The 24,433-nt window shown below is 32.6% G+C and overlaps 1 protein-coding gene across 1 annotated transcript; it reads left to right on the forward strand.

The window, feature by feature from the left end:
• Nucleotides 1–1,330: 1,330 nt before the first annotated feature.
• On the forward strand, nt 1,331–9,236 carry LOC133318390 (BEL1-like homeodomain protein 9). The gene is made up of 4 exons (XM_061520376.1): nt 1,331–2,671; nt 7,369–7,727; nt 8,167–8,227; nt 8,338–9,236. The coding sequence occupies exons 1-4, from the start codon at nt 1,718–1,720 to the stop codon at nt 8,860–8,862; spliced, it is 1,899 nt and encodes a 632-aa protein (XP_061376360.1). The 5' UTR covers nt 1,331–1,717; the 3' UTR covers nt 8,863–9,236.
• The last annotated feature ends 15,197 nt before the right edge of the window (nt 9,237–24,433 follow it).

The raw sequence follows: 24,433 nt of genomic DNA on the forward strand, positions 1-24,433 counted from the left end.
CAACTACAAGGACCCTTAATCACCAAAATCAATCAGACAATTCACTTCGCCATAATCATTGTAGCTTTGTGGCACCTTCCAAGCTTGACTACTATTCCAACAATGCCAAGGACAAGACGTGTTGATCAATTACGCGCCCCAAAATGAATTTTAATAATTGATAATTAACCTGGGTCCTCACAAAGTTTATACCTATTTTAACTACAATTAATGATTATAATCTCTACTTTTTTAACTGTTTAATTAACTTCCCTTCTAATATTTTCAAATATAATAATAAAAAATAAAAAGAGAAAGGATTGAAAACCTCGTAAAACGAGAGAGCGAGGCAAAAAGGGTTTTGATTTTGGCGGATGAGTGCTGAGAAGGGCAAACTCAGCCTTTCTTTCTTTCATCACTCTGTTCCTTTCTTCTTACGTGCGTCATCACTAGCAACATCACTATCGTTCATCTCATCACCCTTAATTTAAATTTAAAATAACTAAATTAAGTTGTTAAATTTTATTCTACATTTATTTATTAATTTTAAAATCTGAATTTATCCATTATATATGGAGTAATTAATTCTATTATAATATTTTACTTATAAGTTTAAATATCGAATCAATAATTATTTGATTAATGTATTAATTAAAATTAACGTGGTTTGTAATTTGTAATTAAATCCAAATTAAATTAGTGTTCGAATAAGATAACTCGATTCATATTATTTATTATTATATTGATTCAACTTTTAAACGAAATTTAACAACAACAAAAAAACTATTCAACCAAATTAAGTAGAATTTATAAAAATATTATATATAAGACATAACAATTCTAACAAAATAATCTAGACGTAAAAAATTACAAGATAAAAAATAAAAGTAATAAATAAATTGGGAATGGCAAAATAAACAAATAAACCTTTAAAAAAATAAACTAAATAATAATATTTAATAAAAAATTATATTTGCAATTTTTTTCCCTTACAATTATTTATTGAATTAAAATCAAATAACGATTTGAATTTAATATTATTTTATAATTATTAATTTTATTTTGATTTAACAATTATAAAAAATATTATAAAGGGTTGTAATAAAAAAAAAAAAAGAGATAAAGAAGGAGAGTTGAGAAAACGACAGAAACCCAGAAACCCAGTGTCAGAAATATCTGCAACACACAGAGAGAGAAAGAAAGCAGCATATACACACACATTTCAATTATTACCGGAAATAGCCGGTCGTCATCCGGTTTCTCGAAACCCACAACCCTATGCCTCTTCCCTTCGGAGTTCGCACTTTGTTCCTTGTTTTGAAGAAAGAATCTATGTTCTCTCCGTGACGCAAAGACCCATCAGTGTAGTAAGAGAAAGAAAATATTAAAGTCATCATTTTTTTTGAACATGAGTTTTGTGAGAGTTTGTGTATTTCAGATGCGTGAATTGTAGTGAAACCAAAACCAAAACCAAAACCAAACCCATATCTCAATTTTCAATCACAATCAATTCACGTATCTCTTTGATATATAGATAAACTTTGAACACTTTGTCTTGTCACACTTAGTTTGCAGCATCAGAATAACATCACTACAATTATACCCTTTTCTTTCATCGTCACTTCCCTTCTTCCATTAGTACTATATACTCTTCTCTCTTACTTCAGTTACTTCTTCTTCTGCTTAAAAGCTTCGTTATTTTTTAGCTTTTTTTTTGTGTGTGTGTTTTTTTGTTTCTATGGCTGAGGGTTTTGAGGGTTACCATGTCCCACAACAAAGTAGAAGAGATAAGCTAAGAGTTGTTGTGGCTCAGAACCAACATGGTCTTGTTGAAACATCTTCTACACTCCCTCTTAGTTGTGCAACTTTGCTTCCTTTGTATGACCCTTCACTCATTTCTTCTGATTTGTTAACGTGTGCTAATCAACATGGTCACAGCTTCCTCAACAACCAAGCTTCGAAACAGAACTTGGGTAGTTGTGTTGTGAAAGAAGAAGGTTCAAATTTGATGATGGGGTTTGGAGGGGTTATGAATGGTTCTTCTTCTTCTTCTTCTTCTAATGTATCTTCTGTTTCTCACCATGGTTACTTGGATCCAGAATCTTCTTTGCCTTTGAACCCGAGTACAATTCAAGTTATTAGCAGCAGCAACAACAACAATAACAACAACAACAACCCTTTTTTCTACCACACACAGAGCCTGCAGAACTTTCGAGAGTTTGATCAGAGCTATAATGGTAGTGAAATCATGGTGTTCAAGCCTGAGCCATTGTCTTTGTCTCTGTCATCACATAACAGTGCTTCACAACAGGGTAATCTTCCTCTGGAGCTGAATCTTCAGCGATATGGGTCTGTGATTTATGGTGATAAGGTTAGTGGTGGTGGTGGTGGTGTGATTCCGGGTTTGGTTGGAGGAGTTAGTGCTTCTGCCTCGAATGAAGTTTCGAGGTGTTCAGTGCCACTGGGGCCATTTACTTGTTATGCTTCGATATTGAAGGGATCGAGGTTCTTGAAGCCTGCACAACAATTATTGGAAGAGCTATGTGATGTTGGGGGTCGTGGAATTTGTGTTGAGAAGATGGTGGTTGATGCATCGTTGATGGAGCCTCCTCCTGAGAGCTTAAGTGAAGATCCACTTGGGGATGAGGGTGAGGGTATCAAAAAGTCAAGGCTATTAACTATGCTTGATGAGGTGTGCTTTTGTTTTTGTTTATGTTTTAATCCTTTCTCTCTCTCTGATTTGTGCTATTATCATTTGAATTTTTTTTGGTGAAATGGGTTTTCTTTCTTTTCTCAGTTTCAACTGTGTTTTCACGTTTGATGTTCCTGTTGATTTTGGTTTTGTCATTTTGTCCGTTTGCGTTACTGTTTTAGGTCAGTTTATCCAGAAAAAAAAAAGGGTTATTGGGTTAATTTTCCATTTTATTTATTTGTTTTCTAAAAGTTAAGTGCCCATGTTATTATTAATGTATTGATAATGATTCCTTCAAAGTGGAAGGTTGGTTGGGTTATTAGTAGACAAGCATAAGGCTTGATGGATTGTATGAAGGAAGCGTGTGGTTTATGGTGGTATTTGTGCGATTATTTGTTTGTAATTTATAGCTTTCATTAATGAACTTATTGTATTCTATGTGCATTAAGATTCTTGCATTTTTTGTGATGGATGGCCTCGGTGAACTCAATTGTCTTTTTGGAAAAGTTAATGGGTGGGAATATATGCACCAAGATTGGTATAGTAAAGTGTCTGCCAACTATAGAAAGATTTCTAATAAGTGACTATGTCACAGTTTGAAGGGATAATTTGTGCATAAAGTTATTGAACGAATCCACTGGAAAAGATTTATACTCAGAAAAAAGCGTGTAGTGATATGATCATGGTGTTCAAAGGTTAAAGAAACTTACATATTTAGATGACAATGTGTTTTTCCCTTTAAGATTTGGCTTATTTGTTTGGGATTACTTTGACATATTAGGGGAGCATGTCATTCAAACTCGTAATGTAATTTAATATTTCATACTATTTTTGCTGGCAATTATTGTTAATAAATTTTATTTGCAAGAAAATGGTCTATATGATATGGTGCATATCTGGCGGATATATTGATTCTGTATTAGGATATTATATATTTATGTTACTATTTCTGATTGGGCAATATTAATGATAAACTATTGGGTGAAATTAACAATATGTGTCATACATGCTTGTGATATTTATCTAGAAAAGCAGATGTATCGATTATTTTTATATTGAATTCTAACTTTCTTCTGAGGTGGATGAAGTTAAAGAATAGAATATATGTTAATCTTACGCTCTATATCTTAACAAACTATAAAACTACCTTTATGTACATAAATACTATGTTATGTAGTTATCTCGCACATTCAGGTGACCTTGTAAAAAATATGCAGGTATCAATGTTCTCTCCTTCATTGTTTCTCGGATTGTTCTTGAATATAAGAACAACCTTAAGAAAAAGGTGAGAAAATTAATAAAGTATCTACATGTTCCATATTAGTGTATGCTGCCATGATTAAAAGCTATTTATCAGAGTTCAATTGTTTTTGGGAGAAATGCTCAGCTTAGGCTTGTCTTGCTTACACTGACATTAATAACTTATTCATTGAATCTTATTAAAAAATAAAATCAGAGATTCCTTTGAAGCATAGAAGCCTCATGTGAAACTTTTGTTAATTTGAAAGTAAGTTATATATAATAAAGGTAGCATAGAAGCCTCGTATGAAACTTTTGTGAATTTGAAAGAAATTAACTATTATAAACGTAGCCCAATGTGTTAAACCAATATTATTCTGCCACGTAATGGAAATTTTTTGTTTCACATCATTTTCTCCCTACCTCATTTTTTACATCATAGTTTCTGCAGTGATTGGTTCATTTGTGGATTGCAAACCCATAATTCACATTTGTAGGAATTGTGACCCCTTAGAATTGAAATGGTGAAAGTGATGTAACTTAAAGTGGTGTGCAAAATTCATAACTGTGAATATAAATGGGAAAATATACTCTTATGTTGTAGGAGAGAATTTTTCTTTCCTACACATACCTCGATTTTCGTGGTACTTTTTTTTCTTTTTCTATAATGGGTGGGTCCCACACATCATTATCTCTATTGCATGAGATAAATATATAACTTCAAATATAAAATAGTAAATTTATGCCTGCCCCCCCCCCCCCCCCCCCCCCCCCCCCCCCAAAAAAAAAGGAAAATAGTTAATTTATACATTTCGTTTTTTTTTTTTTGAAAACATTAGATTACATATTTATCTCCCTTTGAAGGGGATGAGGTTTTCTCATAATGAAGTCTAGTGGTACCAAGTCTCATTTTTATTATCTTATTTTAGCTTTTCTTCCAAACAATTAAAAGCTACAATTGGTTGCTGTTTTATTTTGTGTCTGGCTGTTGGATATTACTATTTGTAGCTTATGTGCATTTTGTTTATTGGTTTTTCTCTCATATATGATTTTGGATGTTCCATTTGTTCAAATGAATGAACTTCTTGTTTTCAACAACTACTTTATTTTTTCTTAATGATTAGAAGCCGATGCCCCAATGAGGTATTTAATTTCTTTATCCATAGGATATTTGTAGTGATTAACAATTTAACTGGCTTATGAAAAGCTTTTTGGTGGATGTAAATTTGGGTATATGGGTCTGCAATAGCAATTTTATGGATAGGAATGCATAAGATTTTATGTCTTTTCCTTTTGAAATAAAGATATGAGATGCCTGCTCTTAATAAACCTCTTCACTTTTCCATCTTCTCCTATATTTTGCATCCTCACATTGGATGTAGCATAGAATTGCTTTGTTTATCTGTTTATGACTTTTGGCCTTTAAGAGAGTGAAGCAACTTCTTGTGAATTTTGTGAAAGATCAGATAACCTTTTGTAAATATGAACATCTGGATGCAAACAAATTTCTGTTATGTCATTACACATTTGGAAGATCTGTCTTTGAAATTCGACTCTCCCGATGTTTAATGTATATAGTTTCCCCTACAATATTTTCTCCAATTGTAAGGACTTTCTCTATGGAGATAATGAAGAAATGCCTATTCCTACAACTCAGTATAATTTCTGAATTTGTTGTTGACCATCAGGAATACTAAATGATGTGCACATTGCATTAGCTGTCATCTTAAACTCATAAATGTTGAATTTTTGGAATATATATGAGCCAGCAAAGTTGATGTAAATTTTATGGAATCATACTTGCCAACAAATGGGATTTCTTCCTATCAATCATTGCATGAAATACTAAGTCATCCATCCAATGTCGGATCTTTTAGGTCCAAATTTTTGGATTTGAGGCTAGGAAATTTACATGTTTGGGGGATTTGGGTGAAGTTTTTGTTTAATGTGCTTTCCATTTTAGTATTATTTAATTTCTGTCTTGTTCCTTGCAGAGTGTCTAGGTAAATCTTTTGTTTAATATGTGGAGCTTTGCATGTGACTGTCACAATGATGTATGAGTGACCTTGGGCCATATGTATCTGAAGAATGTGTGGGTGTTATAGGAAACCCAAACCTCAGTGGGCCTCATTGATTTTGAACCCATGAAATATAGTTATGAAAATTTACTAGAGCGATTAAATCAGTGTTAAGGAGTCCTATATAATCTTGTCAATGGAACTATTATTTTGAGATGTTCATTAGCCTAGTCTGGTGGCATTAAGGATTATTAATCATTATGTTTTGTTTGCAGCCCAATGTGCCTGGCTCAGCGTTGAACTGTTAGTGCTTGTTCTCACTTTTATGTGCCATTACTTATTGAGAAATTATGAATTTTACTGGGAATTTTTTTTCTAATCTTAAATTGGCCCATTAGCTGGTTGGGCAATGAAAAGTGATTGCTTGTTTTTCAGTAATATGCCCCCTCTGCCCATCTGAAACAAACAATATTCTTGAGTTGGGCCTTTGGAATGATAACTATGCCTAGGTAGGAAGAGGATATTAGTTCATTTTTTTCACTAATATATGACTTCTAGGATATTAGTTCTTTTTTTCTTTTTCTTTTTATTTTTTTTCATATGACTTCTGTTGGTAAACACAGTTTGGAATCATGTACCTCAACTTTGGAGATGCTCATCTCCAAAAGTAGATTCATTTATGAAATTTCAAATATCACTTGATCTAGTTGGTCCTGGTGTCCCCCTCAATTGGGGTGTAGTGATGTAATTACAGTTGCTAAAAAATAGCTTCTTTCATCCTGTTGTGGGTCAAGTTTTTGTTAAGTAGCTGTATGAAAGTTGCAAGGATGGAACATATTTGTCCTTCATTTGATGATACTTTTCCGAATTCCGATTACTATATTCTTTCCTAATTACTGTGATGATAGATGATCTGAATGTATTAAAGCCCAGTTAGACATTAATACTCCTGATTTGGACAGGTTTTAATTTATTAATTAAGTGTATTTAATCCTAGTGGGGTGGGGCAGGGGGGAGCTCACAGAGTCACGGTAGAGGACCCCAAGTAATGGGTTAAGCTAGCCCAACCAGAGCAAATAGAATCGACATCATGTTTCAACCCAAAAACTTAAAGCATTGGATTTATAGGTCCTCCTATTTAGATGAACTTTACTTAGCCCATTACCAACTAATATGAGATTTCACTACACTTGAATATCCCTTGAAGTCCCTCATTGTTATATGGTGGGTAAATTATGTAGTCTCTATAAATCTTTAATTGAAGTGGGATCTAGTCTCAGCTCTATTAGATGGGTTACATGAGTAGTCATTTCTGCTTTCATATCAATGCTAAGGTTATTACTTAAACAGGAAAAGCTAATATTAAAGCATTCCTTAACTACAATGATGTTTGATATTTAATCCTAATTGTGATAATTGTTGTTTATTTATCCTGAACAGGTTTACAGGAGGTACAGGCAATACTATCAACAGATGCTTGCGGTAGTAACATCATTTGAGTATGTCTCAGACCTGAGCAATGCAGCTCCCTATGCAAGTTTGGCTTTAAAAGCCATGTCTAAACATTTTAGATGCTTGAAGAATGCAATTACTGACCAACTTCAGTTCACCAATAAGGCTCATTTTCACATAAGCAACAGGAAGGATGAATCTCCAAGGTTTGGCAACAGTGATAGAGGCCCTTACAACCAAAGGTCAGGGTTTTTTGAGCACCAACCTGTTTGGAGACCACAGAGAGGACTCCCTGAGCGTGCCGTGACTGTTCTCAGAGCATGGTTGTTTGAGCACTTTCTGCACCCGTAAGTGCCATTTTTTATGTTTATTAATATGAATCAAGTAATGCCTTGACTTTGGTATCTTCTTAGAAATAGAATATAAAAAACCTTCATGTGTCTTCACCTAATAGGATAAGCTTTTGGCATAGTTGATTCCTGACGTGGTACGAGAGACTCTATGACCAACCTTGCCGCCCCATTCTTCTAATAAAAAATAGAATTTTGGCACAAGGTAGTTTGGTCTATGCAATGTCCACTTGTTAGAGATATAATATAAAAATTGTTCATATGTCTTCACTTAACCGCCTAAGCTTTTGAAATAGTTGGTTCGTGACATATACCATTAAGGACATGGTGGTTTTTCCTCCCCTGCCAAACTGTAGATCTGTGTACCTTTGAACCCCCTTTCTTGTATTTATTATGTTTCAATTGCCCAGTTATTGTTTTCTTTTTCCTTATATAGCTATCCCACGGATACCGACAAGCTAATGTTGGCTAAACAAACTGGTCTATCTCGTAGCCAGGTGAGCATTCTTGATATATAAATGATTCATTCTCTAAATCATTTCATACTTAATGGTTAATGTGTTTGTTTTGTTCTACTAATATTTGACAAGGTCTATTTGTGTGGCAGGTGTCTAATTGGTTTATTAATGCTAGAGTAAGGCTCTGGAAACCAATGGTGGAAGAAATACACATGCTAGAAACACGGCAAGTTCAAAAGAATTCACAGAAGGAAGAACATTGTAGGAACAAATTAAGTGATCATTTACCTTCAGATAGCTCTCTTGTTTCTGAGAATCCATCTACTTCCACAGATAAATTTCAGGATACCCCTTTTAAGCGCGCTATAAATGAACTTCCTAATATACACGTTAGGAGTCAGGAACAACTGAATCTGCCTTGCACAGGAAATCAGCCAGTGGGTGTTGGAGTGAGCATGGGTGGTGCAAGCAGTAGTGTGTCACTGACACTAGGCCTTTATCAAAATCATGGGATTGGTTTAGCTGAACCCTTTCCCTTGAGTGCTGCTCAGCGTTTTGGACTTGCACTTGAAAACAATAATGAAGGTTATGTTATGAGTGGTTTTGAATCACAAAATAGGCATTTTGGAAGAGATGTTATTGGAGGACAACTATTGCATGACTTTGTAGGGTGAAAATCTTCAACCTAAAATAACTTGCATGGACTTTGATTTGATTGGGGTGATATGTACTAACCATGTTTCATGTTGTGCTTTCTTTCATGAACCATCAGAAATTAGGAAGAAAGAAGGGTGATTAAAATATTACCCTTTTATTGTGATGCTAGTGTTACCTTCATTTGAGCCCACACATGTATGAAGGCTGTAAAATTATTGCATAAATTCATTTGAAGGGGAAAAAAAATGTTGTGTCATAGGCTGACTCATTTATCCGCAGGGAGTAAATTCCAATGTTCTGGCCTTTTGAGCAGTTTGTAAGTTTTTCATTTTTATGGATTTCAATTTGTAATAGTTATATCTTGTACAACCATGTTGTTCAAGTTATATTGTTAACCTAGTCTTTCAGTCATTTCTTTTACCCTCTTAGGTCTGCATGTTCAACTGTAGTTCCTAACATGGAATTTTAAGTTCCTTGACTCCTCTAGTAATTGAAGGTGTTCCTTTCAGCAGCAAAGATTGATACCTTCAACTAATCACTGTTACTTAACTATTGTCTAATGATCACTTTAATAAAATGCAAAAAAATAAATAAATTTTGTACATTCTTTTTTTTTTGACTCTTATACTGATTACAATTTTGATTTTTTCGGTCATTGCCATACTTCATGTTGCTTTCCTTAATACAATACAATTTTTTAACTCTAGAAGCTTAACGTAATAAGTCTACATAAGTCGACTTCTAAATTGATGGGCGACAGTTTGACTTCTGAATAGTGTACGGTGACTTTTACGAATAAATCTTGAGTGCATTAGATTATATTTGTTCATTTATTTTATGATACATGGACAAAAAATAACACATTATCTATTTTTTCAGATGATGTAATGTTTTTTGTTTGACAGAAATTTTTATAATAATTGTGGGTTTCAATCAATTGTAGTTTTTATTATTTTAATAAAAACGGGTTAAGTCATGATCCATATAGGAGTGCAGTATAAAGTTCAGTTAACTAGTGATCCTTTTGATTTGGACTTTGATATATGTAAACAGATTAGTGTGGGTAATCGTGTAGGCCTAACCCATAGGCCCATGATGGGAAGGGGATTAGGGTTAATAAGTTTGGCTGGTCCCCTCTGCATTCACAGTGTGTGAAAAATCGTCACTCCACAGTTTGCCCCATCGACGGTTGTGATCAGGGAGTGATGTGAATTACAGAGAAAGATCATGGTCTTTCTATTGCAGGAGCATCAAAATAAACAAGGAGCCTTCAAGAAATCAAGAATGATGTCTTGAACAAGTAAGCCTAAATTTTGGTGGTCTAATTGCATATAATCATATTTTGAAATTTCTTACATTTGGTTTCAGAGCCTAAATTATATGAATTAGAACCCAATTGTTTATGATTTGATGTGATTTTATTTCTTTTGTTTGAGATTGAATTTACTATTTTTGTTGTTCTTGATGAAACAAAATCGCTTGACATATAAATTGTGTTGATGGGTCATCTTCTTGATTTCTGTATTTGAAAGCGTATCAATTGTTTGACATATAAATAGTTTGAAAGCGTAGTTAGTCGAAATGTATAAAAATTGGAGATTTAAATGATTTAGCTATTTTTTTTACTAAAAAAAAGAGAGAGGGAAGAAACAATATTGATATATTCATCAATACGGTGTTACTGTGTGCCACTTGGATGTTACTACTAGAGTACTAGATAAAAAAAAAAGAGAAAGAAGAGAGAGATAGAATCAAATTTTGGAATTGCAAAATCAAATTTCACTCGTGATCAAGAAGACTACTGCGCAAAGATGCAAGCTTGTTGATTAAGATATTAATTATTTATAATTTTGTAATCGAAATTCTTATTTTAAAATAATAATAATAACTATTATTATTATTATTTGATTTGAGATTCTCTTTGGATTTGATTGAAAGCTTTCAAGATATACCTTATATTCGTGATTGTGGGTTCTGGATATAAACAAATACATTACCATTGTTGTTTTTGTATTTAGTTGAAACTATTTGGAATGAATTTTTTAAAATAAAAGTTATTTGATAGTCACATGAGTTACATCACATTTAACATGAATAAAAAAGCATGAATTCATGATAGCTTTGATGAATACTATTTTGCTTAGAGTTAGGGGTTATTTATGAATGCAACATATTTCCCTGGCAGGGAAGAAGACCCGTTTGGATTTTTTGAGTGAAGCTCATTCATAGGCTATGACGCATAAGGCACTTATGAGCCCAATAGTGACTTAATTTTCACCAAATATTACTTGTGTGGTGTTATAATTAAATATGATTTTATGATATATTTAAAATAAATAATAAATTTTTGTAATAAATATTCTTTTTTTAAAGTGATAAACCTTATATGCTTGCTCTAATATATTTTTTTGTTTATTAAGATGCATGCTTCCGCTTGAATTGATTAAATACAAAATTTGTTTGGGAATGATTTTGGTTATTTCATGCAATTTCTTGCTCAAAGGGAGGAATTGTGTGTTATAACTGTAAATTTGTTTGGGGTGATGTTAATCGAGGTGCATTGATCTAGGTGATCTGTATGCCTAAAGAGGATACATCTCTAAAGCCAATGTATGCTCATTGAGCAAATTTTCTTTGAGGTTATAGATGAAGTTATTGGAGGCTCATTAGGCTAGAAATCTATCCGCCCAAAGGGGATGGATTCTCGAATCCAATGTTGTGCACATTGATTAACTCATCTGAGGTTCTAACCTTGATTTAGACCTTGGTTTGTGCATTCTGCCCAAAGGGTAATGTACTATTATGTTGGCCTTGTTATGACAACTCGTTATGCTAAATGATTAACTCATCCTGAGCAACTTCTTCTTGAGGTTGTAGATGAAGTTATTGGAGGCTCATTGGTCTAGGAATCTATATGCCCAAAGGGGATAGATTTTCAAACCCAGTGTTGTGCTCATTGATTAACTCATTGGAGGTTCTGGCCTTGGTTTAACCTTGGTTAGTGCATTCTGCCCAAAGGAGAATGTACTGTTATGTTGGTCTCATCATAATAACTTAATTAAATTGAATGTGTATATTGTCCTTTAGTTTATTCTAATGCATACCTGTTTTGCCTTAAGAACTTCTTTGTTAGTTCCTTTAAATAAATTTGACTTTGATTCATTTTGAAATCAATATCTTGAAATATTTATTTTAAATTTTATATGCATAAATATTTATTTGAAATTATTTGCTCTTATTCATGTTTAATTTTATGAGAAGTATCTATGATTTTTTTTAATGAAAATTATTATAGATTATGGTGATTATAATGTTAGTATTTACTCTCTCAATTTTAGCGTAGTTTTTTTGTGCTTTGTCAATTAAGTTTGAATAGTGACCTAAGATATATAATTGTTGATATTGGGGATTGAAATTTGTGACAAAAAATTGCAGTTTAGTAAATGAATATGAATTTGAGAAACATATGCTATAAGGTTTTTCATATTATTTAGGTATAATTGTTGAAAATGTTATTTGCAATGTTATTTAAAAATTGTTAGAGTTCTTAATTGATAAAAATTATTGTCTGCAATTATCTGCCCAAAGGAAGTTATTGTATGCATCAATTTTCAAATTTGCATTGAGTTAAAATTTAAAATAGTGTCAAATAATTATGTACTATGTACTCTGCCCAAAGGAGAGTTTATAATATGCTAATTATTTTGTTAAAATTATTTCATTGCTCATAATTAATATAATTGTATTTATGTAATAAATATACTTTTGATATGAATGATAACAATGCCATAAAAGAATTGTTGATTGGATTGAATTGTGATTAATGGAGATGAGATCTAGATTTTTATTTTATTTTATTTTTTGAATTTTGATCTTGATAAGGTATTGTGTGTTAGTGTATAATTAATGTAGAGAACATACTTGACATGTTTTTTAGTGGGAGAGATATGATTAATTTTGTGTGATCTTGAAGTTATTAACGAGTCAGTGGGAGATAATTGCTTAGTTTTTAATGTCAAGATATGAGTTTATTTTGAAATGAATTTTCTATAAGTCTTCTTTGAGAATGATTTTGAATTCTATATCTTTTTAAATCAACATGGATTTTATTTTACATTAATGATGATTTGATGAGCTAGTGACTTTCTTGAGCTATAATTAAAATAATTTCTGTTAGTATATTCACCATAAGATCAGTGGGAGAAAAGTCTCTTTTCTTGTATTGTATGTGGATGACTTAGTTATCAAGAATGTTAACTGACTCTCTAACCAAAGGACTTAGACCCCATGATATTTGAAATGCATGTGAAGAACATGTGCATTGTGAGTCGCTTTGATGTGCTTGGTTAGTGGGAGTTTGAGTTCATTGTTATTTATTTATCATGTTGAATTGTTTATTACAGACATAATTGATATTTGGTTGATATATAAATCTCTTATGGAGCAATTGATAATGCATTGAATTTTGTTATTGTATATATTGCATATTTGTGTTTATGTTTATCAATTGTGAAATATTGGAACTCAGTGTCGTTGGGACCACTGTGCCTGTGGTTGACACTATATTGGAGTTTGAGGCATGATAATAAAATTTTGGAACTCAGTGTTGTTAGGACCACCATGCCTGTGGTGAACACTATATTGGAGTTTGAGGCATTTTTGGAACTCAGTGTCATTGGAAGCATCATGTCCGTGGTTGACACTATATGAGAGTTTGAGATATAATAGTGTTGTTAGGACTACAAGGCTCGTAGTCGACACCATATTTGATTATATGATGGTTTTTTTATAAACCATGGAATTTCTCTGGCTTTAAGGCATTTGAGAGAAATTTGAGGACTGACAGAGAAAATAGCATTTTGGCTGTTGTTGGATCATATTGGCATGCTATTTTTTTGCTATACTCCGCACTAATGACTAGTCGACGGAGCCAAATAACATTTGTGACCATGGAAGGTCTTATATCGGTAAGGGTATAATCACCTCCTGATTCAATGTTATTTGATTTTAGTTGGATGGAGTCATATTCAGATATTGCGCCTTGGATCATGTGTTTTCTTAAAATGTGGCCACATTATAAGAATTAGTCCTTAGCCGAGAGTCGTTTTCAAATAACTTATTTTCATTTTCTCTTTTAAATTAAAGTTTTACAATTGATTTTGCCCAAGTGGGAGAATATTAGAAATTGTTATAATAATTGTGGGCTTCAATCAATTGTAGTTTTTCTTGTTTTAATAAAAACGGGCTAAGTCATGATCCATATAGAGGTGCAGTATAAAACCCAGTTAATTAGTGATCCTTTTGATTTGGGCTTTGATATCTGTAAACTGATTAGAGTGAGTAACAGTGTAGGCCTAACCCATAAGCCCATGTTGGGAAGGGGACTAAGGTTAATAAGTTTGGCTAGGTCCCCTCTGCATTCACAGTGTGTGAAAAACCGTCACTCCACAACTCGCCCCATCGACGGTTGTGATCAGGGAGTGATGTGAATTGTAGAGGAAGATCCTGGTCTTTCCATTGCGGGCGCATCAGAATAAACAAGGAGCTTTCAAGAAATCAAGAATCATGTCTTCAACAAGTAAGCATGAATCTTTTGGTGTTCTAATTTCATATAATCATATTTTAAAATTTCTTACATACGTGTCACAAAATAAATGGACAGATTTATTATAGTTCTACAATGTATGAACTGTTCATGTGCTATGATTAGATATGTGTGTAATGATTATATCTGTTTTCTACCATGGTTATATTATGTTTATAAAGAGTGATATAAAGAGATAGTGGTATGGATCAAAATTCTACAATAAAGTCACTATATTTAGGTACCAGAGAATCAAGGGATGATGTAAGGATACAGTAGTATTAGGAGTGAATGTATTAGTGCAGTGTAATAACAAGGTGAAGTAAGAATACAAAATGTGCGTCATCAATGGAGAAGAAAGATATTTATAAGGAAAGAAGATTCCTTGTGATGGTGGTAAGCCCTAATCATTTTGCCTTTGTGGGTTCGACTATGAGTGAGGAAACACAACTTACAACTTCGTAACTTGAATTTACAACTTAAAACATAAAAACTCAAATGACATATACAACTAGACTTAGGCAAAATGACATGAACAATATGACTATGCGACTCATCCTACATACATATGAGATGTTCATGCCCTAATTCTAGCCTAGGCCACATGGCCAACAAAATGCAAAATAGTAAAGGTGCTCCCACTAGTCATCTACGGGCCTCTTGCCCGCTGCTCCAATGCCACTGCTACCTCCTGAAATAAAGCCCCCAAGACGGGGTGAGATATACGGATATATCTCAGTAACCCAGAGGTTCTGGAGGAAACTCCGCCCAATGGTTCACTTCGATCATATAAATAATATAAAACAACATCTCTCAAAATGGGATATAGCAAGGGATTTAGAGAAACTGGGGAATATCGGGATACAAAATACGATGAAGCGGGATGGTAGCTACCAATACCACGCAACGTCCTCGACATATAAGCCTACGGGTCTCATCCAAGGTGTGTTCCAAGAACCACAACCAAGGTACCCCTTCCATCCATATACACCCGAGACTTCCTAGTGTGCTTCTACACAGATGACACACCACGACCCTAGGTCAACCGGAACTCCCTCTCGGAGACCTATCCAGTGGAAGTCCGCACTGCCCGAAGGCTACACTGTCTACTGGCCAGAGACTCGGTACATAAGTACCCTCATAAATGCTACATGCATGCTCATGTTGTTCTACACTATTCATATACACTTCCTACCATCACCCTCAACAGGTGTGGTGGAACACACAAGGGGAACAAGCCCCAGTACCAAGAGTTTACCTCAATATGTTACTCCGCTTAGCTCCACCGCATCTTAGGTTCCAAGTTTGTTACTCAACAGAACGCCTACACATAGGACGTTCCCAATTACTCAAGAACTCATACAACACATGCCAATTTATAATTATACATGCTTTGATCCAACCACTTACCTCACTCCACTTGGTCCAGGACCAAGGGCAATCCTCCGACTCACGGTTCAGGATTCAAATCGACGTACGGCAACCTACAACATCCATGTACGAAGCGTCAGCACACGGCAATTCCATCAAAACGCGAAAAACGTCAAAATCCTACACCTACACTAGGTGGTTCGGCCAAACAAGGCATAAATCCAAATTTATTTTTCTAAATTTTCTTTCTCATTTTATTACATATCCTTAGGTTGCCAAGAGGCTAATTCAAGTGCCTTTTTTCCGTTTTACGTCTTTTAAGCATCGTTTTGCTTAATAATTCACTCTATGTTTCATTATGACCCTTAACACCATTTGTTACTTTTTATTGATTCTCTCTCTTTCCAACCACCACACATAAATACCATTTAACACTTGACACATCAAGCAAGCAATGCAAACGACCTCAATTCCTCAAAACACTCTATATGGCCGAATTATCACTTGGAATTTTCAAAGGATTCTCACACGATTTTAATCATTCCACACCTCATACAATCTCATTATATCAACATACAATCACGCAACAACTCACCAATTCATCCTAACATATTTCCAAAATCCAAAGTCATGACAACCAAAAATTTCACTAAGTTAAAATCCATATTTTTCACCTAAAATTTTCATGGCATTTCTAGCTTTAACACATCATTCTAAGGCATTATCATCTAATACACAATTTGTATTTGAGCTCTCTAACAACACAGATCAACAAAATCAAGTCTAGGGTTCATGAAAATAAATTCACAAATTAAGCCATCAAAAGTGTTGAAACTTACCACAATTAAGTCTCAAAGGCTCCTCCAATTGATCCCTAAGCAAAGCTTGAGCAACAACTCCAAAAACCCCAATTTCTCCCCAAAATTTGTAGCTGTAAATAGGGGTGTTCATCAACCGATCCAAACCGATTCAAACCGCGGTGACCGAACCGAAAAACCGATAACCGAATAAACCGAAAACCGAAAAACCGAAAATCGAATAAAAACTGCAAATTTTAATTGGATTAGATCGGTTTTCGGATTGGTAGATGAAAACCGATCTAATCCAAATCGATCCAGTATATTAATTTTCCTCTACTAGTTGAGTCTTTCCTCAATCATAGTCCAAAAATTTCTAAACCCAATACCCATTAACCCATCAACTAAACCCAAGAAAAACTATAGTCACATCTCATCAACAAAATTTCATCTATGTAGAGTTTCATATCTCATAGTCCAAAAAAAAAACTATATTATCTGATACTTTTGTATTTAAAAAAAAATATTACAAAGTCAATATATACAAAATATGTTATTTGCACAATAATAATGAAATAAATTTTAGGATTTACAAAAAATCGAAAACCAATCCAATCCAAACCGAAAAAAATTGGATTGGATCGGATCAGATTTGAAAAAAAATTCAAACCGAATGGATGATTATATGATCAAACCGAAGGGATCGGATCGGATGATTTTTGCTTCCAAATCCGATCCCATCCAGAACGCGAACACCCCTAGCTGTAAATGCCTCTTTTCTGACAATAGAGAGGGTTTCAAGGGAAACTAATCGGTGGAATGGGTTCGGATGATCGTTTCCATCGAATTTCAAGACAAGAATCGTCCGATTCGGTTAAGAATTGATGAAGTTAGGAGGGAGACAAGTTTTGAACCAAAACTTGCATGAAGAACAATGGGGGAGGGCTGTTCCACGGGAAAGAAGGGAGGAGAAGAGAGAGAATGTGTCATGTAAATGTGACTTTTAAGTCACTTAAGCCATAGGTGGGTCCTACACGCGATTTAACTTTAATCAATCACTAATTTCAACCACAAATTCATGACCTGCGTATTTTTCTCGTTCATGTCATATTTTTGTTTCCTAAAAATACTGATAAAAATTTCACGCTTATCGGTACAATTATACCGCAGTATTTTTACACCGGAAAAATTACTATTCATCAATTTTTCCCGAATTTGCCTATCCACTCGATTTTTCATTCTGAATCCATTTCCAGGGTTCTTTTTATCATCTGAGACATTCTACTCAATTTTATCTTCCTAGGGTTGTGTGTTGGCTAATTACCGTTTTGCCCTTTCTTTGTATTTTGGCCTTATACTCAGGATTTTCACTAATCCTTCTCTTTAATTCTCATTTAATATTTTAATATTTAAACTTAGAAATGCGAGATGTTATACAAAAGATATATAGGATACTCTTTTTGCTATCTATCTTGTTCATGAAGATGTATATAGTGAGCAAGTAGAGTGAAAACTATTGAAGGAAGACAATCCTGATAGAAATTCTCAAGATGTAATTGAAAGTGATCAAGGAAGCTCAAAATCTCTTATGAAGATGATGATATACAACTTGGGTTAACAAATATTAAACTTGATTATATTCATTCGCATGATAATTTTAAATAAGCATATGATGAGTTGAATATTAATTTGTTGAATTTGCAAAATAGAAAATTGGCATCTTTACAAGGTATTTGCTTCATTGAAAATCAAATTGAATATTTGAATAATGTATATGATTATCAAGTAGAGAAAATATCCTTGAATTGTGAATCTTCAACCACTCTTGAAAATTACATTGATGTTGATAATCAAGTTGAGGAATTATTATCCAAACTTTTCATAGTTGATAATCCTTACATGCTCATATTTTATGTTTGAAAATGAAAATAAGAGTGACACTTCTGTATAAAAAACCTATAAATGATTATGAAAATAATAGTTTGGATAATGATGATAACAAGAAAGCCAAAAGTTTGAAAGTTTATCTGGAAAAGAACAAGTTATTTCGCAAACACATTGAATGTAATTATTGTGGTAAAGTAGTACTATTTCTCATTTGTGCTATCGTAGAAGAAATTCATGCGTGAGAAATAAGATGGCTTTGGTTGCTAAAGTTCCTATGAGTACTCATTCTAACAATCAAGGACCCAAGATGAAATGGGTACCAAAAAGTCCTCCTAGCTTTTGTAATGTACAAAAAATTATTCAACGGGATGGACAAAAAGGTCAAGAGAAAAATGAATCGTCAAAGAGAATGTCTCATAGGTCCAATGGAAGAATTTGCAGTCAAAGAAATGAAATTTCAACCAAAGCTTCTCATATGGGCAAGGCAGAACCTAGAAGGATTAAAAACGAAAGAAAAAGGCAATGGGTGAGAAGTGTTCCCTTGATTACGAAGGCCAAGGTATCAAGTGTCTTTATTTCTTATGTGTGTTTATTTACTAAACAAGTAAACTTAGGTATATTTCTTGTAGGCCTTAGGAAATTAATAGAGTCAATCACGTGTGATAAAATTTTGAAGATAATATTTAGCACATGATAAGTTACTCTTGCAAAATCTTTTATTCATTATGTTTCAATATATTTTGATCATTAGGTATTATTCCTTAGTACTATGCTTTTGATTGCTTATAGCACATTAAGCATACTATTGGCTTTGTGCTTAGTGCTAGTTGGTTAGTAAATGTATTATGCTCACTTTGCATATGATGATATGTTTGATTTCTAAGAGAGCATGATGAACTAGTTGTGAATGACTAACTTCTATAGATCCTAACTTAATGGATATTAAGAGTACTTTGATTTGAATTGTAGGAGTTCAATAACCTCAAGCTTGCATTCAAATGACATAAAAATTTTCAACTTGAGGCTTGGTATTCATGAAAATACTTTATTTTTAAGAGGAGATGCAAACATAGAGAGTTATTCCACACTTTCAAGAAAGCTTGAAACTTGGAAGTTGAAGTCATTTGTAAAATTGGTGATATCAATCTCGTATCCGTTATTATGCTTTAAATGCTATATACATAATAATTAGGGAATTGTTTGAGATTTGAGAGGTTTACTCACATATTCCAATATTATGTCTATCTAACAATATGCCTAAAATATCATTTTGTATGCTTGTATGCTTAATATGCACACATATTAGTGAAAATAACATGATAATCTCTTAGACCTTAAGAGTATGCCTTTACATTTGTTCTTACATGATGATTTACATGCTTAAAAATGATTTTAATTCTATTCAATTATGTTCTTAATTGTCTCACATGCTTACTTGAAATATGAAAAATGTAAATATCTCCTTGTTTAAAAATGCTTGTTAAATGCACATATTTGAATTTAGAAGAATATGATTTAAAATGATAATTCCATGATCTTTCAAATATTGCATTATGAGAAGAAATATTATATCTTGATAGATATATGTTCATACTTGAAACTCTCCATTTGTTATAACATGCCTTACATGATCATTAATTGTCCATAATTCTACAATATGTTTTGGTGATGGCTATGTATCTCTTGTCAATCTTGAATCTTTCATTGACAATGCTTAAAATTTATTTTAAGATTCAAGTGCAATGTCTTTTGTTTGTCCTTTTTCATGGTTAATAATGTGATACATGCTTCAATATTATATATCAACCAAATTTACGCTTGGAAATATACATAAATGATATTTGTTGCTAACCTTTGATTTGAAAAACTTTAAAGTTAGCTTTGCAATAGATAATCAATATAACAATCAAATATTGAGATTCAGAGCATATTTTGAGAAAGGAAGAGTTGAATGAAAATGAACAAAAGATTTCTTCTTCAAGTGCTAAGAAATGAAGAACTCAAAGTAAGAAAGCTTAATAGCAAAAAGTCTCCAAAAATGAAGAACATCACAATCTACAAAATTTGATAAGTATTATTTTCCCTAAACTTTTATGGAACTATACAATATGGATAGTGTGATGCTCGTTGATTATGTGTGTTTGCATTATAAATTGCTTCCTTAAATGAGAAGTATGTTTAGCATAACAAAATGCCTATTTAGATCTTATATCCTTAATTTCGTCTTTGTAACCTTGCTAGATTGTATATAGCATGTTTCACTATGGTAAAAATTTTAACCATGATTCTCTTGCTTCTTAGTGATATATCTATTGTGAAAAAGATGATTTTGTTTTTAAGAGCATTTTGAAAGAAAAATCTTATTTTATTAAAATAAAAGGCTTTCAAAACCTTACATTATTGAGATTTACTTCCTAATCTCTTGAAATAGAAGATATGTTTGGATATTTTCCATAATTTTTGCACTCTCTCAACTTATTTTAAAAAGTATTATCAAATCTTGAGAGAAGGTTTTAGAAAGTTCAAACATCAATATTTTGAAATGATCTACAAATAAGAATTTTAAAATTTCAAAAGATAGGCCTTATTCTTCAAAATATGTATCCTCTTAAGGCTTTCAACAAATTAGAAAAAGGAGGAAAAATACTTTTAAAAATGTTCTTAGTTTACACTCAAGGACTGTGTGCTTTTGATGCAAAATATTTTCATCTTGCTCATATACTTACATGGTTTTAGGCAAAACATGCTTTATTTGATCCATCTTATGTTTTATGGGCAAGTTCAAACTTTTTTGTTTTAAATTCTTCATGACTTTTCCATTATTAATTATTTGATGTTGTTAAATGTCTGACATATCCATTATTGATTGAATATCATTATGTGGATAACAATGGATATGTCTCTCTTCATATATGCATCGATAATCTTTTGAAGAAAACTAATTTCATTGTACGTAGAAATGATGTTTGTGATGATCATATTGTAGGAAAATGGACGACGTCCTTTTGGTTGATAAGAAGAGCGAAAAAGAGGTGAACTAAATAAATGAAGTGAAATATTGAAAACTCACCTCACCAACAACAAAGAGAAGGACAAGTATTTCCAAAAGGGTGAAGAATGACAATCATTTGTTTCAAAAAGGTTTATTTTTCAAAATGCTCCATGATCTAGCTAAACCTTTTAACCCTTATACTTTCTTGCATATGGTCTATAATTTTATACTAAAGTGCGCTCTTCAAAGGTATCATGCTACCAAACTTGAGATATCTCACTCCTACTTTCTCATTTCTCCTGGTACCTAATTGCCCAATATTTTTTTTTCAAGATAAGCATGCCTTATTCCATACCATTTCATTCGATTACAACAAGTTATATACATTTATTGAGTCTCAAGCTTTTGTTTATCTTATTACTTGTATATTAAGTTACCAATTATTGCATTACTTGCTTCATAAGTTGTCTCTTTACATAACTTGCATGCTTTCAACATATTGGTATAACATCTTAACTCACACATCTTCATATTTTACGACTTTATACATCCTATGCCAAGAGAGAACATCATCATATTCATGTCTTAAACTCGGCTCCTTCTCATATTACACATTCTTTTAGGTGTAATACCTCAACCTTACATCTTTAGCATTAACATCTCATAACTCGTTAAAGAACCTAGCATTTCATTAGCATAGGCTCACAAGGACATAACTTTCCTATCAATTAACATCAATAACTACATTCTCATGAACAAAAATTACTTTACATTATGATAATCTCTTACATCAATTCATTACACATTTACTAATCTCAAATATGTATACATCATCAAAATTAAACTCTATATAATCCTTATACATGATCACTATCAATGTACTACAAGACTTATTCAAAGTGTGCAACATAAAACTTTAAACTACTCAATTACATCATATCATGTAATTCTCTCAAAATATGATTAGAATATCATCAAAATAGTAATCAGGCATAATATGCTAGACAATCATGCTATATCTCGCCTATCGCCACGTGATGCTCCAACACCATCATTGTTGGTATATGAAATGATAACCCCAAGACGGGATGCGATAAAAATCTCAGTAAACATCATATCATGTCATAGTACTACAATGCACATTCATCACTCAACCATTACTCCAATAGAGCATGATGAAACATACAAGGTGATTAACCCCAAGGTCCAGAAGTTTACCTATTGTAGACTTCCGTTTTCTATTTTCTTTATCTCAAAGTGAACACAATCACCACTTCCATACACACTAGAGCAACCAATGGCAAGGTGGAAAAAGTGATCAACAACTCAAACAACACATAAAACATAAAGTCAATAGCTAGAAACTCAACATTATCCCATAATCATCAACATACCCTTGTTCTTGAAATCTAGAAACTAGGCTCTTATTCCAAGGATGCTTCCTATCGATATTCTTCTACCAAGATGTCACTTGGCTCAACTCTACATCATCAATAACATGAAAACAACATCAAAATCCATCCTAAAAACTCATGATTTTCGCAGCATTATTTCATCCAAAACCCTAAACTTTCAAATCTTCATCAAAACCTAAAGAGAGTTGGATTTACTTACCATACAACTCCTTGGAAGGACGAGAGCCTTCTAACAAGTGTAGCACTCAACAAACACCAAAGTTCACAAATCTATCAAAAGCTTGGATGAGAATATCTTTCTCTTTAAGGCTTCTAAAAGGAAAATGTTTGGTTGGTTTTGCTTAAAATGGAAATCTATACAACTTTGATCAAAGAACCAAAGCTTCTCACAAGTTAGGTTTCAAGCTCTTAGTCAATGGAGGTGCTAGTTTTAGAAGGTTTGGAAGAGGTGAATTTTTTTTATGGATGAGATATTTGTTTCCCACTAATCATAATTAAGCTTCTTAACCATAGTTGTCAAAGTCAAATAATTCAACATGGTGAATTACTTAAAGGTCCTTTGCTTCATATTCTTTATTTATAGCCATGACTTAACATTATACACATGTGATTTAACTTGTAATTCATAATTAAATCATTTAACATGGATTTCAACATTCACTAAACTCATGAAATAGTTTCTAACCAGATCTTTTTTAAGTTTTCGGTAACTTTTGCAATACTGGATTTTTACCTAAAAACTCTGTAATTTCACTTTTATTTGAAAAGTGACTTTAATCTCATAATTAGATTTTGTTTCTAATTAATCTCTTTTAAACATAGCATAATTCCTAAATTATTTATTATATTGGTTCAAGTTATTATAGATTATAGATACAAACTATGTTTTGATGATAACAAAGAGGCAACAACAAAAAGAGAATAGTCTTAATCAATAGAAAAAAACATCAAATATATGCAAAGATTAAAAAAGCATGTTAGAGCCACACAAGAAGAAAGACGAGATAACAAAGTGGCTAGAACATAGGTGACTTGGGAAGAAAACAAGCAATGAGTTAAGAGCATTGGATCAAGAGTAATAAGGAAGAAAAGGAAGAGTACAACTAAGATCAATGGCAACAAATAGTGAATAAACTTCTTGAGAAGCTAATGTCACATGACATGGTAAAATGCAGATGCAGATGTAGATAGAAGGGAAAAAATGGAAGATAATTTATGAGAAAGAGTTGGCAGCGACCAGGAATGAAATATGTGAGATCAGGTTGTTTTGATACATGTGAAAGTTAACAGAATTCGATTTTTTCTTTACGATATATGTTTAATTATTTAAAGGAATTAACATAATTAGGTCATTTGTTTCAATTAAATGTAGAGGATGATTTTCTAAAGAGAGGTCTAAATATAAGGTGATAGTTGTAATTTGAGAAATATTTTTATATATTCTAATTTTTGAACTTTTAAATTCAAATTTTATTAATAAGTATCTTGATTTATACAAGTGATAGAATAAATTTTATCGATTTATACCATAATAAGTTAACT

This window comes from Gastrolobium bilobum, unplaced genomic scaffold, assembly GCF_033153095.1.
Source record: "Gastrolobium bilobum isolate Gb01-03AN ecotype WA unplaced genomic scaffold, APGP_CSIRO_Gbil_v1 utg53169, whole genome shotgun sequence".
Classification (NCBI taxonomy): Eukaryota; Viridiplantae; Streptophyta; class Magnoliopsida; order Fabales; family Fabaceae; genus Gastrolobium; species Gastrolobium bilobum.